At 37.6% G+C, this 18,404-nt stretch overlaps 1 protein-coding gene across 5 annotated transcripts in view; it reads right to left on the bottom strand.

The window, feature by feature from the left end:
• Positions 1-18,404, bottom strand: part of GLIS3 (GLIS family zinc finger 3) — a 691,476-nt gene that overhangs the window by 100,557 nt on the left and 572,515 nt on the right. For 4 of the 5 annotated variants that reach the window (XM_086415264.1, XM_086415263.1, XM_086415262.1 and 1 more), the window contains one exon: positions 14,618-14,728. In XM_086415264.1, coding sequence (XP_086271390.1) covers positions 14,618-14,728 — 111 coding nt within the window. Of the gene's footprint in view, positions 1-14,617; positions 14,729-15,040; positions 15,167-18,404 lie in introns of all 5 variants that reach the window. The other variant, XM_086415266.1, reaches the window with a different exon arrangement.

Raw genomic sequence — 18,404 nt, 5'->3', positions numbered from 1 at the left:
CTTCTTCACAGTCCAACTCTCACATCCATACATGACCACAGGAAAAACCATAGCCTTGACTAGACAAACCTTTGTTGGCAAAGTAATGTCTCTGCTTTTGAATATGCTATCTAGGTTGGTCATAACTTTCCTTCCAAGGAGTAAGCGTCTTTTAATTTCATGGCTGCAGTCACCATCTGCAGTGATTTTGGAGCCCAGAAAAATAAAGTCTGACACTGTTTCCACTGTTTTCCCATCTATTTCCCATGAAGTGATGGCACCGGATGCCATGATCTTAGTTTTCTGAATGTTGAGCTTTAAGCCAACTTTTTCACCCTCCACTTTGACCTTCATCAAGAGGCTTTTGAGTTCCTCTTCACTTTCTGCCATAAGGGTGGTGTCATCTGTATATCTGAGGTTATTGATATTTCTCCCGGCAATCTTGATTCCAGCTTGTGTTTCTTCCAGTCCAGCATTTCTCATGATGTACTCTGCATACAAGTTAAAAAAAAAAAAAGGGTGACAATATACAGCCTTGACGAACTCCTTTTCCTATTTGGAACCAGTCTGTTGTTCCATGTCCAGTTCTAACTGTTGCTTCCTGACCTGCATACAGATTTCTCAAGAGGCAGGTCAGGTGGTCTGGTATTCCCATCTCTTTCAGATTTTTCCACAGTTTCTTGTGATCCACACAGTCAAAGGCTTTGGCATAGTCAATAAAGCAGAAATAGATGTTTTTCTGGAACTCTCTTGCTTTTTCCATGATCCAGCGGATGTTGGCAATTTGATCTCTGGTTCCTCTGCCTTTTCGAAAACCAGCTTGAACATCAGGAAGTTCACGGTTCACATATTGCTGAAGCCTGGCTTGGAGAATTTTGAGCATTACTTTACTAGCGTGTGAGATGAGTGCAATTGTGCGGTAGTGTGAGCATTCTTTGGCATTGCCTTTCTTTGGGATTGGAATGAAAACTGACCTTTTCCAGTCCTGTGGCCACTGCTGAGTTTTCCAAATTTGCTGGTATATTGAGTGCAGCACTTTCACAGCATCATCTTTCAGGATTTGAAATAGCTCAACTGGAATTCCATCACCTCCACTAGCTTTGTTTGTAGTGATGCTTTCTAAGGCCCACTTGACTTCACATTCCAGGATGTTTGGCTCTAGGTCAGTGATCACACCATCGTGCTTATCTGGGTCATGAAGATCTTTTTTGTATAGTTCTTCTGTGTATTCTTGCCATCTCTTCTTAATATCTTTTGCTTCTGTTAGGTCCATACCATTTCTGTCCTTTATCGAGCCTATCTTTGCATGAAATGTTCCTTTGGTATCTCTGATTTTCTTGAAGAGATCTCTAGTCTTTTCCATTCTGTTGTTTTCCTCTATTTCTTTGCATTGATCGTTGAAGAAGGTTTTCTTATCTCTTCTTGCTATTCTTTGAAACTCTGCATTCAGATGTTTGTATCTTTCCTTTTCTCCTTTGCTTTTCATTTCTCTTCTTTTCACAGCTATTTGTAAGGCTTCCCCAGACTGCCAGTTTGCTTTTTTGCATTTCTTTTCCATGGGAATGGTCTTGATCCCTGTCTCCTGTACAATGTCACGAACCTCATTCCATGGCTCATCAGGCACTCTATCTACCAGATATAGGCCCTTAAATCTATTTTTCACTTCCACTGTATAATCATAAGGGATTTGATTTAGGTCATACCTGAATGGTCTAGTGGTTTTCCCTACTTTCTTCAATTTCAGTCTGAATTTGGCAATAAGGAGTTCATGGTCTGAGCCACAGTCAACTCTTGGTCTTGTTTTTGGTGACTGTATAGAGCTTCTCCATCTTTGGCTGCAAAGAATATAATCAATCTGATTTCGGTATTGACTATCTGGTGATGTCCATGTGTAGAGTCTTCTCTTGTATTGTTGAAAGAGGGTGTTTGTTATGACCAGTGCATTTTCTTGGCAAAACTCTATTAGTCTTTTTTTTTTTTTTAAACTTTACATAATTGTATTAGTTTTGCCAAATATCAAAATGAATCCGCCACAGGTATACATGTGTTCCCCATCCTGAACCCTCCTCCCTCCTTCCTCCCCATACCATCCCTCTGGGTCGTCCCAGTGCACTAGCCCCAGGCATCCAGTATCGTGTATCGAACCTGGACTGGCAACTCGTTTCTTACATGATATTTTACATGTTTCAATGTCATTCTCCCAAATCTTCCCACCCTCTCCCTCTCCCACAGAGTCCATAAGACTGTTCTATACATCAGTGTCTCTTTTGCTGTCTCGTACACCGGGTTATTGTTACCATCTTTCTCATTCCGTATTCCAAGGCCAAATTTGCCTGTTACTCCAGGTGTTTCTTGACTTCCTACTTTTGCGTTCCAGTCCCCTATAATGAAAAGGACATCTTTTTTGGGTGTTAGTTCTAAAAGGTCTTATAGGTCTTCATAGAACCATTCAACTTCAGCTTCTTCAGCGTTACTGGCTGGGGCATAGACTTGGATTACTGTGATACTGAATGGTTTGCCTTGGAAACGAACAGAGATCATTCTGTCGTTTTTGAGACTGCATCCAAGTACTGCATTTCGGACACACACCCACACACCACTAATAAAAGCCAGTTTCCCCAGCAGGAAAGGATAATGACAAGGTATTTTTCTCTATTGTAATAGCATTTCTAACTCCCACCCCTGTGGCCACAGCTGTCTCCTCCAAAGATGGAGCTCCGTCTCATACAGGACCTCAGCAAGCGCTGGGCATGTGTTTCCTCACTAGTAGCAACCACATACCCACGGGATGGCTGTTCCTATCCAGATTTCAATGAGAACCAATGAGAATAGTTTAACAGAGGCAAATTCAAAACAATAAAAGCAAGGTCTAAAGTGGATATAACAGTAAAACTCTTCTGTATGAAATCTATATTTACCCATTTCCCATTCACATAACACTATCCACAGGAAAACTGACAAGTGGTGGGGATTTTCAACCAAAACACATGGATTCTCTCCAGTAAGTTTGTCTAGTAAAGATTTTAAAACACACAAATAAGACCACAAATGTGTTTCTAGTATGAAGAAAAAAACAAAATAGATATATAAACAATTCACAATTATGTTATGATCTCAGTTTCCTTTAATTGTTTTTAAACAGCTAAAATCCCTTTGAGGGTAAAATAAATTAATGGAGAAGTCTCGAGCAGAGAAAAACAACTTACTAAAATTTCAACAATCACTTGTCTTCTCTCTTAGCAACACTTAATAGACAACATCATGTAATTATAGTAGTAATAGTTAACCCTTATTGGCCGTGTATAACATACCAGACACCATGGTAAGCATTTTACTGTCATTATTTCATTTAATATGATAAAAACACACTATATTAACAAACATTATATGATATAAACTTATGACAAAAATGACTGAATTAAAAGTTAACATATGATAAACTTGTATGATTCTGTAAGTTCTCTGATATATAACACAGAATTGTTGCTGTTTAAGCTGCTAAGTCATGTCTGACTCTTAAAACCCATGGACTGTAGCCTGCCAGGCTCCTCTGTCCATGGGATTTCCCAGGCAAGAATACTGGAGTGGGTTGCCACTTCCTTCTCTAGGGGATCTTCCCAACCCAGGGATTGAACCCTGGTCTCCTAGGGAAGCCATAACACAGAATGCGTGTTTAAAAAAGCATCTGGTTATTTGCTTAAAGTATAATCCTCCTCTACTCTTTTAGCATGGTATCTATATATTAATTGGCATGAACTAATTTGCTTTGAATCATCACTGGTACAGTAAAAGGGAGTAAGATTAGTATATCTGATAATTAATTTCCTTATGTTTTCCTAGTGAATAATAATTAATTTGGACTAAAATAAATTATATTTTGAGTTTCACCAACCCCATTTTTGTCACTAGTATCACCTTCAAATAAAGTAGCCTCAGTTAAATTTTAATATAATGTATTTTATTTTGTGGGTGTGATGGTCAGTTTTACATGTCTGTTTGGCATTGTACAGGAGACAGGGATCAAGATCATTCCCATAGAAAAGAAATGCAAAAAAGCAAAATGGCTGTCTGGGGAGGCCTTAAAAATAGCTGTGAAAAGAAGAGAAGCGAAAAGCAAAGGAGAAAAGGAAAGATATAAACATCTGAAGGCAGCGTTCCAAAGAAGAGCAAGAAGAGATAAGAAAACCTTCTTCAGCGATCAATGCAAAGAAATAGAGGAAAACAACAGAATGAGAAAGACTAGGGATCTCTTCAAGAAAATCAGAGATACCAAAGGAACATTTCATGCAAATATGAGCTCGATAAAGGACAGAAATGGTATGGACCTAACAGAAGCAGAAGATATTAAGAAGAGGTGGCAAGAATACACAGAAGAACTGTACAAAAAAGATCTTCACGACCCAGATAAGCACGATGGTGTGATCACTGACCTAGAGCCAGACATCCTGGAATGTGAAGTCAAGTGGACCTTAGAAAGCATCACTACGAACAAAGCTAGTGGAGGTGATGGAATTCCAGTTGAGCTATTACAAATCCTGAAAGATGATGCTGTGAAAGTGCTGCACTCAATATGCCAGCAAACTTGGAAAACTCAGCAGTGGCCACAGGACTGGAAAAGGTCAGTTTTCATTCCAATCCCAAAGAAAGGCAATGCCAAAGAATGCTCACACTACCGCACAGTTGCACTCATCTCACATGCTAGTAAAGTAATGCTCAAAATTCTCCAAGCCAGGCTTCAGCAATATGTGAACCGTGAACTTCCTGATGTTCAAGCTGGTTTTCGAAAAGGCAGAGGAACCAGAGATCAAATTGCCAACATCCGCTGGATCATGGAAAAAGCAAGAGAGTTCCAGAAAAACATCTATTTCTGCTTTATTGACTATGCCAAAGCCTTTGACTGTGTGGATCACAAGAAACTGGAAAAATCTGAAAGAGATGGGAATACCAGACCACCTGACCTGCCTCTTGAGAAATTTGTATGCAGGTCAGGAAGCAACAGTTAGAACTGGACATGGAACAACAGACTGGTTCCAAATAGGAAAAGGAGTATGTCAAGGCTGTATATTGTCACCCTGCTTATTTAACTTATATGCAGAGTACATCATGAGAAATGCTGGACTGGAAGAAACACAAGCTGGAATCAAGATTGCCGGGAGAAATATCAATAACCTCAGATATACAGATGACACCACCCTTATGGCAGAAAGTGAAGAGGAACTCAAAAGCCTCTTGATGAAGGTCAAAGTGGAGGGTGAAAAAGTTGGCTTAAAGCTCAACATTCAGAAAACTAAGATCATGGCATCCGGTGCCATCACTTCATGGGAAATAGATGGGAAAACAGTGGAAACAGTGTCAGACTTTATTTTTCTGGGCTCCAAAATCACTGCAGATGGTGACTGCAGCCATGAAATTAAAAGACGCTTACTCCTTGGAAGGAAAGTTATGACCAACCTAGATAGCATATTCAAAAGCAGAAACATTACTTTGCCAACAAAGGTTTGTCTAGTCAAGGCTATGGTTTTTCCTGTGGTCATGTATGGATGTGAGAGTTGGACTGTGAAGAAGGCTGAGTGCCGAAGAATTGATGCTTTTGAACTGTGGTGTTGGAGAAGACTCTTGAGAGTCCCTTGGACTGCAAGGAGATCCAACCAGTCCATTCTGAAGGAGATCAGCCCTGGGATTTCTCTGGAAGGAATGATGCTAAAGCTGAAACTCCAGTACTTTGGCCACCTCATGTGAAGAGTTGACTCATTGGAAAAGACTCTGATGCTGGGAGGAATTGGGGGCAGGAGGAGAAGGGGATGCCAGAGGATGAGATGGCTGGATGGCATCACTGACTCGATGGACGTGAGTCTGAGTGAACTCCGGGAGTTGGTGATGGACAGGGAGGCCTGGCGTGCTGCGATTCATGGGGTCGCAAAGAGTCGGACATGACTGAGCGACTGATCTGATCTGATCTTGGCTAGCCTTTCCCTCCCCAGTTATTCAATAAAACACTAATCTAGGTATTTTTTTAGATGTGATTAAGATTTCTAATCAATTTTTATTCCAAGCAGGTGAAAAGGCCTTAAAAGCAGAACTGAGGTTTCCCTGGCAAAGAAGACATTGCACCTGTGGCCTGCTCTTCCGGTCCTAGAAGTAGAAGCTCTGGTACCATCTTGACTCTACCCTTCCTCTCTGGCATCCAATCCATCACCACTTCCTGTCCACTCATTTTTCTCTCAACTGCCAGTATCCTTGTCCAGGTCTCTATAATCTTATAAAACTGCATACCATCCTACCTGGTGCAATTGCTTTAGACTTCTCCATTAATTTATTGCACCCTACTCCCCATACTTGAATTCACCAGCTATACAATCAGCCCACCAGCTGTCAAAATCCAGCTTTAACATCTCTGATTGCCTAAGGGGAAAGGAGCCTATCTTACCATTTTTGTATTCACAAGCACTTATCAAAATATCAGACACACAGTAAATGTTGGGTAAGTAGGAGTCAATCCTCCAGAACATAAGAAGCATAGATTCTTCTTAGGTGGGCAAAGTTGTGGGGGTTTATTATCATTAAAGCCAGGGGAAACAGTCTCTAGGTATCTTACATTTGTTTTGGCTCAGAGAGTCTTTTTTTTTTTAATAACAGCTTTATTGAGGTATAATTGATATACAAGGAACTGCACATACGTAATATGTACAACTTGATGAGTTGGATATATGCAAACACCCATGATATCATAACTGCAACTAAGGTAATAGACTTATAACACACCTCCCAGAGTGTTTGCTTGTGTTCTTTCGTGTGTGTGTATGGTGGGGTCCTCTCTCTTTTATCATCAAGAAGTCCTAATTTTGGAGAGTCAGTGAAATCTATGGGGTTTCTCCTTATAAAAATACATTTTACATAATTTCTGAGATTTCATGGACTTTCTAGAACCCACTCATCTACATATTCCCCTATGGTCCATGGACCCCAAGTTAATCTCTGAATAGAACCAAGTATTGCAGATTCAAGTTTGATTTTAATTCCTTCTGGTTTTGGTCTCAACTTCCTTTCCTTCTTCTGGATCATTTTTGCACCACCATCCAAGCATCCATATGACCTACAGAAACTAGCTATTAGTCCTCACTGAAAGAGGTCTTCATCTACAAGAGTATTCAGTTCTTACAAAGAAAAAGATTTCCAAGGACATTATTGTTCTGTTGTTGTTCACAATAGACCACCCTGGATTGCAGGTATGTGTAACAACACTTTCTACCAAGATGGTTACCCTTTCACCTTTGAAGCCCTATGTTTGCTGTTCAAGATAGCTATGAAGATGGGGAAATGGAAAAACTGGGGGACTGTAATTTAAGCAAAGTCAAGGAGCAATTCATTGTACTGCATAAAAGAAGCCCATACCTTCTGACATCCAATCCAGAAACTACTCTTGAGACCCAGCCACCTTCCCAGTATCCACATGAAAAGTTTTCACATTAGGCTTATCCAAGCCCCTGTGTAAAGTCACCTGAAAATAAATCTTTAGAGCTCAAGATACAAACAAATAGAAGAATATTACTCATGGTTAGCAAAGACAAAATTCAACTGAATCTGAAAAGGAAAGAGAAGAGAGAACTAGCAGAGGAAGCTGTAATTGCATGAGGGGCCAGTTCTTCAGAAGTGGCGACAAAGACAAAACCAAGGAGGGCCTGATGAGCTGTGTCATGATATTGTAAGACATTATGTTTAGGCAGCAGAAAGTCTGAAATAAATGCTTTGCTTACAAAATCATTTTGATCAGAATCTAATAAGAGAAAGAAAAGGAGAAGCTTGGAAGGTTTCTGTCAATCAATCAAAAAAAGCAATTATCTAGGAACCATCTCTATAAGGTGGCTGTGCTAGGCACTGTACAGCCTGAACTGCTCACTAAAGCACCTGTCATAAGGCCTTCATTCTTTACACAGTTGGCCAGAGCTCTGCCACACACTCCTAATTTTTTTGTTCTAATTAAGAATTTTCAAGGGGAATAGAACTAAAACTACCGTGCCACACATGACAAAGAATTGTGATAAAATCAAGAACAATGTAGAACTCTATAGATCTCTCCATTTCTTTCAAATAAGAGAGACTAAAACTTCACTCCTTAAGATTGTCTATCAGTCACAAAGGAACTCCCAGATACACCGTTCCAGAAACATGCTCTGTGTGACTTTAATCACAGCATTTCTCCTATTGCACAGAGCACATGTCTCCATGTATCTCTCACTGGAATGTAATCTTCAAGAGGGCAAGTTTAGTTCTCACTTGTTTTTAAATCCCAGAGCTGATGCAGGGTCTCACTTGCTACTTATGCTGACTGCTCGTGCATGTGCGTGCATGCCCAGTTGCTTCAGTCATGTCCAACTCTTTGCAACCCTATGGACCGAAATGCTGCCTATCTGAGTCATTTCTTCAGGTGGGAGATACAAGTAATGCTTTTCACTGTCTAGGATCCAGTTCCTCTAATGCCGACTGAGGAAAGGCTGCCAAAAAGTTTAACTACAACAAAGTAAGATGATTCTGACATCTACTGCTATGCTCTCAGCAGTAGAATCTCTTAAAAGAAGCTCACACAGAAGGGTACAATATTTCAACTTAAGCAGAGCTTTAAATTTTTTTGCAGGCAATACAGTGTTCTCATTTCTAAAGTGGTCATTTGAATGTGTTTCTGAGCATCTCACCTCAACAGCTCCCACTCTTTTACCTCCATGTCAACTTCCTCACTGCTTCTTTGCCTACATTTATGCTATTTTTTGTTCATCTTTTTTATTATTGCTGGATTTCATCAAGATAGTTTGGCTCTATGAGGACAAAGAATATGTCTGTTTTATGCACACTTGCATTCATGGGTCTAATCCAATGCCTCACACACAGTAGGTGCTTAATAAATATTTGTTGAATGGAATAAATTACTTGAGAACATATTTCTCAAATAATTTACAGAAGAGTAATTGGATAAGATGTTCTAGAGGAAAAAGAAGATTGTTTTGTTGACCAAGTCATACTGAATTAAATCAATCAAATTAATGTTATTTTCCCTCTGGAATACTGGTGTATCTAAAGCTCTGAGAACTCTTACAAGAGGGAAACCATTGAATATTATTCAACTCAGCATTTCCCAAGTTTATATGATAACAAAAAAACTTCCTAAAAGAATTACCTGATAAGATTCTGTAGATTGTGTTCTAGAGAAAACACTTTGGGAAACACTGCTTTAAGGGCTAAAAAAAGACATTGGACCAGGCTAAGAGATGCGAGTATCTATTTTTCTGTATTCACAAAGCCGAAGACAGTTTCTCTGATCTCTCCAGAAAGGAACAGAACATTTTTCTAATTATCTATTTACTCTCACGGACAACCATCTCTACCCTTTCACTTTCCATCACCAAATGTGAATTCTCAATTCCTTTTCATTGGCTCCAATCACCATGTAGCATTAAAATGTTCTGAAAAGCACAGCTGGTTTCATATTGGATCTGCTTTAAAAAGAAGCCTCCAGGCAACTGGTTTCAACTCGAAATCAGTATTATCAACTGGGGGTTAACTTGACTTTTTTTTAATTTACATTTAATTATTAGTTAGCATCACTATTTTGAACCAAAATTGTTTATTTTACAAAAGCATACCTAGTGCCTTTCTTGAAATCTGTTACCCTCAACTGAGACATCAGGACATTCAGGCAGGTAATATGTCTCACCATCATTGTGAGGTGTAATGTAAGTAATCTGTCAGCAACAACTGTTAAGTAGAAAAGTTAATAAGTGACTCAAACACACACACACACACACATACACACACACTGCTGCTGCTGCTGCTACTGCTGCTGCTAAGTCACTTCAGTCGTGTCCGACTCTGTGCGACCCCATAGACGGCAGCCCTCCAGGCTCCTCTGTCCCTGGGATTCTCCAGGCAAGAACACTGGAGTGGGTTGCCATTTCGTTCTCCAATGCATGAAAGTGAAAAGTGAAAGTGAAGTTGCTCAGTGGTGTCCGACTCTTAGCGACCCCATGGACTGCAGCCTACCAGGCTCCTCCGCCCATGGGATTCTCCAGGCAAGACACTAGTGCCATTTTAATGTCATTGCTGTAATAACATCAGTTTTACTCAAATTCCAATATGATTTCCTAAATGTGAGTGGAAGAAGAGAAGCTACCAGTTCATCTTGAAATGTTATGTCTATAATATGTGTCTGTGACTGACATTCCATTGAGAGTTAGAGAGATTCTTAATTTATTCCTGAGCAGGAAAAAAATGGAAGGAAGGAGGGGGAAGGATGAAGGGAAAAAGACTATCAAAATCTGGGAGGACCTCTGACTGTGTCCTTCATCTGTATATTCCATACGCCATGTAGATGATGACACAAAATAACTGATAGAAAAAGTAAGTCCCACTAACTCTTTTACACATGCTTTCATTTAGGGGAAAATGTATTTTTTCCACATAGCTTTTTGAAGATTTCAACCACTGCACAAAACAAGATGAGCCTATGTTGTATTTAATGAAATTGTTCATACTTTTGAGTATATATGGGGTGCTAGTGGCTCTGAGCAGATTCCAGAGTATCACCAGTTCTACAGCATTAAATAAGCAATTCTATTTCAGCCAGAAAGCTACATAGGGCTGTTCTCTAAGTAGAAAATACATATACATGTTGCGTTCACTACACTTCAAATGCTACACTTGCTTGCTTCAAAGCAGCCCGTGTTGAGGTCACAAAAGCGAAAGTTAACTACAGTGAGTCAAAGGTGAATGTTTTAACAAACATTTAATAAATCACACCCAAAGTCTGGAATCTTTGTGGAAGTGTGAAATGGACAAAGGATTCACGTCATCTCTAACTTTTGGCCCAGTATTCTTTCCATTCACTTTTTAAAAGTCCATTTGGATAGCAGGCCAGAGTTGAAGGAAACCTCCTTGCTTATGGCACTTGCAAGGTGAAACTGAAAATTTCTAACAAAGCTCACAGCCTTGAGGAAAATTTCAAGTGGCTTATGGCCTTAGTTTTTTCTTATTTCCCCACTCATGATCAGACAAAATTGAAGGACAGATTCTGCCTTCTGCTCTGTAGACTGAATTCTATTCTCACTGGAGACCATAGCTGGTGACTTGAGTATTTTGCTACTCATTTATCTGTGTAGCCCTCTATTTAATGGACTCAAGATCTGCAAAGCACATTCTACGGAAGAAGTCTGTACATTAGCTGATGGGATGTGTGGGTGTGCACACATCAGACAAAGAGAAAAGTTACTCTGCATGCAATGAGCCACATCATCTCAATTCTTTTGCAGAAGAGGTTTTTTTTTTTTTTTTCTTTTTCCTTTGTTTTCACAGCTTGAATATTTTGCTGAGTTTTCAGGTTCTTGGTTTTCAGTAGGATCCAACAGGTGTGGGAAAGGGCCCCATGCCCATGACCAGGGCATCACTTACCAGATCTCTACCCCTCCTAATAAACATTTGTCTTACGGGTGAGGGTGGCTTGTCACTGGCCATGATTTCAGAGAAAGGCTTCATAAAGCCAGCCATGTTAAGACCAAAATAATGTCATTTAGTGTCCAGGGGGAGGTTGAAAAGAGGATTAGAGGCAGGCAGGCAGGCAGGGTATATTAAAGGAGTCCATGACTAACAGGGTGTGACAGAAAAGAGTTTTATTCTTTTCAACAAAACAATTCCCTAGGGCTGGGACCATTACTCCACTGTGCCTTTATCACCCTGGAATTTTTATGGTTATTTTTGATGAATTCACATTTTTGTAAAGGCTTTTTGAAATAATGCCAATTTTCAATTTTTAATTAAAGTCGTAAATAATCTTAATTCTGCTTTAAAAGGGTTATTGTTTCTTACTTTTTTAAATCATTGCTGCCAGGAAATATTCCAAATACCAAGCCCTGATGTGAGTTAGTAATTAGAATCTCTCTGAGGTCTAGTAACATTCTACCATGTAAATACTACACACCAATACACCAGCGCAGGGTTTGAAAATGTGATTGACTGATTTCAGGTTTATTAGCACTGCTTTTCCTGGGAGTGACATTGCCTCTTTTTATTGGATAGAGCCACTTTCATCATTTTAATTTCCATGAATTAGTCCATCAAAGATCCACACAGGATTTTTAAAATCTTCAGATTAAAAGGCCAGGTTAAAATTTGGAAAGTAAACACAGTAAACTCGTCACTAAGGATTAAGCAAATAATGTCGGCCAAATCCAGTTTAGTCACTTGCAGGAAAGAGTGAACAACAAAAGCTGAATCACTGGAGTGATAATACCTCATTTCACATAAGACAAAATTAAGAGAATATTGTAATATTTGACATTAGATTGTAATTCTGCCCCTTGAAAGTATATCCTTTTATCCAAATTGTCTATTAAAGGTTCTTAAAAACTGTTTACTAATTTATAGTCTTAAGATCTATTATCTTCTTTAAATTAGTGCTTCAAACATCTTTCACAGAATCAAAACTACTTTTCCCTTATAAAGAAGCTGAAATAATCTGTGTTTGAGCAATATAAGCTATTAATAACTCCTAAAAATATCACATTATGTTTTCATACCTACTGTCAACCTGGGTTACTCTCTTGGGTTGACTATCATATTACTGCTTATTTGTCTACATGTGAGACTTACATTCTGTCATGTCCACAACAATTGTTATTCTCTATGAAGGTGCTCTTGAATCTTATAACAAATTTGCTAATACAGTAAAACCTCATGCAAGAGGGTTTTTTGTTTAAGAAACACACTTATTATTTCAAGTTTACAAGATACACATGGATAATGACAAAAACCATTAGACAGCGGTCCTCCTAAACAATTAACAGTATGTCATTATAACAATGGTGTGTTATTTTAAGAATATTAAACATCCTTCTTACAACTTTATTCTTATTATTAATTCACTTAGTTCCTTTGCTGTTTTAAAATACAGGAACATATTCCAATCCATGTTGAATGATCATCTATTATGATATGTTCATAATGATCATCTATTATCAGTTGACTGGGATTCCAATTAAAGAGATTTAACTATACTTATGTGGGCTTTTCTAGTGGTTCAGACAGTAAAGAATCTGCCTGCAATGCAGAAGACAATGGTTAGATCCCTGGGTCTGGAAGATGCCCTGGAGAAGGGAATTGCTATGTACTCCAATACCTTGCCTGGAGAATTCCATGGACAGAGAGCCTGGCGGGCTACAGTCCATGGGGTCACAAAGAGTCAGACATGACTGAGTGACTAACACTTTCACTTTCACTTTCAACTATATTTATAGGGGAAAACTAAATAATTTTAATAACTGACTTATAAGAGTGGGCTTGTATGCTATTAAGAATATCTATTTTTAAAAAAGAACTTTTATCAAATTTTTCTAACTGGACATTTTTCTAACTCACAGTGGAGAGGTCAAATTATTTCCGTATATGAGCCCTCAACTGGCATTGTGCCACCACCTTCCAAGGAAGAAAAAGCTTAAGTAACAAAAAGATTACAGAGCATATCCCAAAATAAAAGAACTAAATCCCTATAAATCATAAAAGAAGGAAAGATTCTGGTTAGCTTGAAGCCATGGTGACCTGAAAACCATGCCATAGAGTTTAATAAAACCATAGGAGATCATAGGCATCACTGACTCAATGGACATGAGTCTGAGCAAACTCCCAGGAGACAGTGAAGGACAGGGAAGCCCGGTGTGCTTAATGGGATCGCAAAGAGTAGGACACGACTTAGCAACTGAACAACAGTGTTCAGTCACTTGAAATAAGTTTAGTCTTAAACTTCCCTTAAATTTGTTATGAAGGACTCTTAAATGAATTAGGTACCCATCTAAACACAAGTGAAAAACCAAGGTCAGGTCAACATATTTTCTGCCATAATCAGAACATACTTTTTAGTCCCAAAATTTACAAAGCTCTGGTATTAGAAAATGCCTGAAAGGTAGTAAGCTCTTCGTTCCTCAAGATGTTAAAGAACAGTATTGTCAACCACTTGCTCGAGATCTTATGAAGTCAGGAGGATAAGTCAGGTGGGTTGGCAGGCTGATCTTTAACATTTCTTCCAAATCTGAGAGATACTACAGCTTTTAAGAACTCTGAGAGGTGCACTAAGCCCTCAATGATGTCAAAAGTGATGTTAGGTTCAATTTCTTTCTCAGACATTCATATATAGTACCTATTAAGAAACGTGTTTTTTCTAAGCTTAAAGGGAACAATGCTCTATACATACTCATCCTACCATCTTCATCAGAGCTAATAATTTTAGCCAATTGATATTTTATGTTTTGTATTGATATTTATTAAGCACTTATCACCAGAAAGAGTATTTGTTGTGTTGCTTTCCCAATTCAATTTTCTTTACTATTTGAACTTGATTTTGTTACTTTCCAGTTTTGGTGACTTTCACCAATTTCATCAACTTCTATTATATAAATCCTCCCCAGAAATTCATAGCTGATTACATCAGCTATGAAAATCACAGCCTTGCTACTACTTCATGAAAGACTTCTCTACTCAGAGTCAAAAATATGTTACACTTTGAGAAGCATTAGGATTACCAATGTCCCACAGAAGCTCCCAGTACTGCAAGAGGAATTTAAATGTGCTTTTCCTGGATGGGTAAATTTTCATTTAAAATTACCTTTTTCCTTGCTTGCTGATCTTTGGAAGAATGTGCCTTCACATGCTTTCTTAAGGAACTTGGGTCTGTGTAGCGTTTGGTGCATCCCGGAATTTGACAAGCATAAGGTTTCTAAATAAGAAAGAAAGAAAGAGCTGTGGTTAAATCATAAAGGTAACTGAGGAAGATTTACTCAAAGACTATTGACTTCAGAGCATGAACTGTTGCCAACTGATTGATGTGAATTGCTATGTGATACTCATGCATTTTAATTAGAAAGCCCAGTAAGTTTGCATCAAGGCAAAGAGAATAAACTTTCAAGAAACAAAGAGATGGCTTATCTTTGAAGATTTTTAAGAGACTGCTACAGAAAGCCCTCTTGCCACGAAACCTCCTGTGGCATTTTTCAATATGAAAATTATTAGTATCTCCAGTCATACTTACAATTATGTTCCCCTGAAAACAATCTCTGGTACTGTCAGAAATTAGGAAACACATATTCTTTAAGAGTTCAGGTATAAAGAAGCTGTAGAAAAGTCCAGAAAAGACTGGTAATGTTTCAGAAGAAACCTGATTCAGAAAGAGAGAGGGAGAGAATTAAAAGGGAAAATTAGTGGAAAGTAAGTAGAAGACAGCAGGTTTCAAACAACAGACACATGAAAAATCAGCTAAAGAAACATTAATATTATTAGTTGCAGAGGAGTCCTGCTGTTAAGCCTAGATTAGGTGAATAAGTTCTTGGCTGAGCACGATGAGAAAGCAAACAAGTTCTGGCTACTCCAATTCTCCCATGAGCCTAAGAGATGTAAGGTGCGGAGCCCAAGACAGAGTCTAGAATCTTTTTTACTTTTATGACCCTGGTGATTGGTACATGATAATTAGGAATGACTGAATGAGAGCATTGCACATTGATTCAAATTTTAGCAACTATTCTTACTGTAACAACTAAATTCAAACCAAACGTTCGGGAATGTGACTTTTACACTGTAGAATAAATAAAAACTTTCTTAAGAAGTGAAAAAAAAAAAAAAAACCTAGAAGATTAACTGCATTAATAAGATGTATTAACTGTCACTCATCTACTTAGTATCTCATCTGGTGAGATATTAAATTTGTGCCTATATGAGGTGAAATGTGAGGAAGAGAACTGAAACTGTCTCTACAATAGAGTTCTCACTTTAGAAACATGCTATTCTATCGACCAACCCCACTTCCCCCAAAACTCAGGTTGTTTTCCTTACTATTTATATTTTGTTCCTGTTTTCATGCACTTGCTTGTCATTTTGTAGGCCAACATTTGTGTGAATTATATTATCTGCTTTCTAAAAACCATATATGTGTTTCACTTTCTTATTGCTATTGTTGCTAATTTTTATTCCAAGAACAAGACAAAGTCATGAATATATAATTTAGTTTGACAATCCTAATTTGAATTCTAAGATTGAGTATCTGATGTGTTTGTTTATTGACTAGCTGGCTGATTGAATGAATGAATCACTCAGCAGCTCTTTCGCTTCCATAATGTGCTAGACATTGTATCACTATCAGGGATCTAACAATGAACAATGGATGAACCAGCCTCTCAATAAGTCACAGTTTCTGCCAAATGATGAGCCAATTATGGGCTGAAGTCATCTGCCAAGACGTTTCCATTGGGTAAACAAAGGTTTTCTTTAACCTGGGAATCTTTCCTGGGTTCACACAGTTTTTTCCCCCTAGTCTTCCCTTTCCTGCCTGGAGGGGAAATAAGCCAACATCTTTACTGGCAGTCATGTTATGACCACATAAGTTCATGTTTTGCATTAGAGATGCTGTATATAAAAACCGGGGGGAATATTAATGCATTATATAAATTGATGCCGTTATTATTACAATAGTCACCATTACTTGGGTTGGAGAGATAAGAAATAGTTAATGTCATTTTGGATTTGATTTTGAGATACTCTTGAAAAAGGCTTGAATACTGATCATTCCTCCCAGCTAGCTTTTACTCTCTCCCCTGTTATCAGCCACCTGGGATCAGTATGCCAAAACAGCAATGCCAGGGATTGGTCTAAGTGGTACAAGTATACTGGTCATTTTAACTCAGATTATCTAAGCTTTAAATGGCATGTTACACTTCATCAAACTATATTCTTCATTATTTTCCATTTATACTATAAAATTATTCCCCCTGTTTAGACATTAAGATGCTAATAGAGAAATGATTTAATAACACTTTCCAGGGTTAGAATTATGGACTCCGTCATCTTTATGGGCAAATCATTTTCCTAGAAGTAAAGAATCCATTTAATTGAAGAAAGATACTTTATCTAAAATTCTGATAGTATTAACATAAGGAGTTATTAGCATAAGGAGTACTTAATAAAAGGGAATGTGGACCTAAATTTTAATAATAAATTCTTCAAGCAACAAGAAGGTAGTTTGGATTTCAAAGAAAAAAATTATGGTTTTAAAAGATTTAATGGAGAAATACTTAAAAAAAAAAAAAAACAGTTAAGTTTTAAAAGCTACTGCATTGAACTGAATCATGAAATTATTATCTTAGGTAGTTTTTCTCAAAAGTTTTCCAAAGGGATTTTTTAAATTCAAAATGACTTTAGAAAATGCTCTTGGTTTGATTAGCTAAAATTAGCTTCAAGCAAAGAAGGGTATTGTAGAACCATAACACTTAGCCTCACAATAGTTCTTTCAAACTCCAGATAACTAGCTAGAGTAGAAGCAATTTCTCAAGACAATCTTGTCTCATGAATGTTCATTCTTCCATGATAAAGTTTAATGACAAATTGTAAAATTTATAAGATTCTACCAAGACCATTTTAGACATACAAAATAGGGTATTTAAACATAATTCATTCTCTTTCCTATTTCTACTTTTAAAAAATACTGCTATTCACCAAATTTATTCATTTAATATTCCATTCTGTTGGTCCTAAATTCATTGAATTCAATTCAGCTAGAACAGAAAGGGTCCATCTTATAGCCACTTTACTCTAATTATATTTCAGATGTTTACTAGGCAAACCATCACATTATGTATATTAGGATATAATTCTGTTTAGAAAGGTTATATGACATATAGATAAAATGACTGCTATCAATATGACTAATAGCGACTAATATAAAATTTAATAAATATGTCAGCTATAACATCAGAAGAATCTTAAATATGTATGAGAAGGTGTGTAGAAATAACAGTATCTTTTCAAAATTCAAATTCTGAAGTAGTTTAATAATAGACATCAGAATGTTAACACTGAAAAAGTACTGTCATGAATACATTACTTGCAAGAATGTGGGATAAGAGATCTGTGATGTGTATAATACATTTACCCTGATGGCTTTGTTAAGTGAACTAAAATTACATACAGTCCACCTAGCCTCATGTAAAAAAAAATGGCATCAAAACCTGAGAAATGCAAAGGAGGACGATCAACATAATTGAGAAAACAAAAGACAGAGTCATGGAAAGGGCATTAGCAAGTGAACACAATGTTTCAGCACTAAGAGAATTAAAGCATAATAATGAAAATAAATTGTTCTCATAGGTTGTATGCCAGTAGATATGTGGCTGTTAACACAGAGGAAGAGTGATGAAACAGGACCCTTGGGAAAGATTTGCTGATTCTTTTTAGATCACTTGAAGGTGAAAATACCAGGTGGTTTCTAAAGCAAAAGGCCAGATTCACTTTCAAAAAGCAGGCCAGTCTCAACGTTCTTATGTCAAGAAAAAAAGAACTAAAATAGGAAAAAAAAAAAAGTGCTTCCTGTTTCTAGCAATAGAGTATCTTATCTATCTTAGTATATC

The sequence above is a fragment of the Bos grunniens genome, chromosome 8 (genome assembly GCF_055505025.1).
Source record: "Bos grunniens cultivar Pamir isolate PY7600 chromosome 8, Bosgru_T2T1.0, whole genome shotgun sequence".
NCBI lineage: Eukaryota > Metazoa > Chordata > Mammalia > Artiodactyla > Bovidae > Bos > Bos grunniens.
The sequence above is the reverse complement of the archived record's forward strand: the minus strand, read 5'-3'. Positions and strand labels throughout refer to the sequence as shown.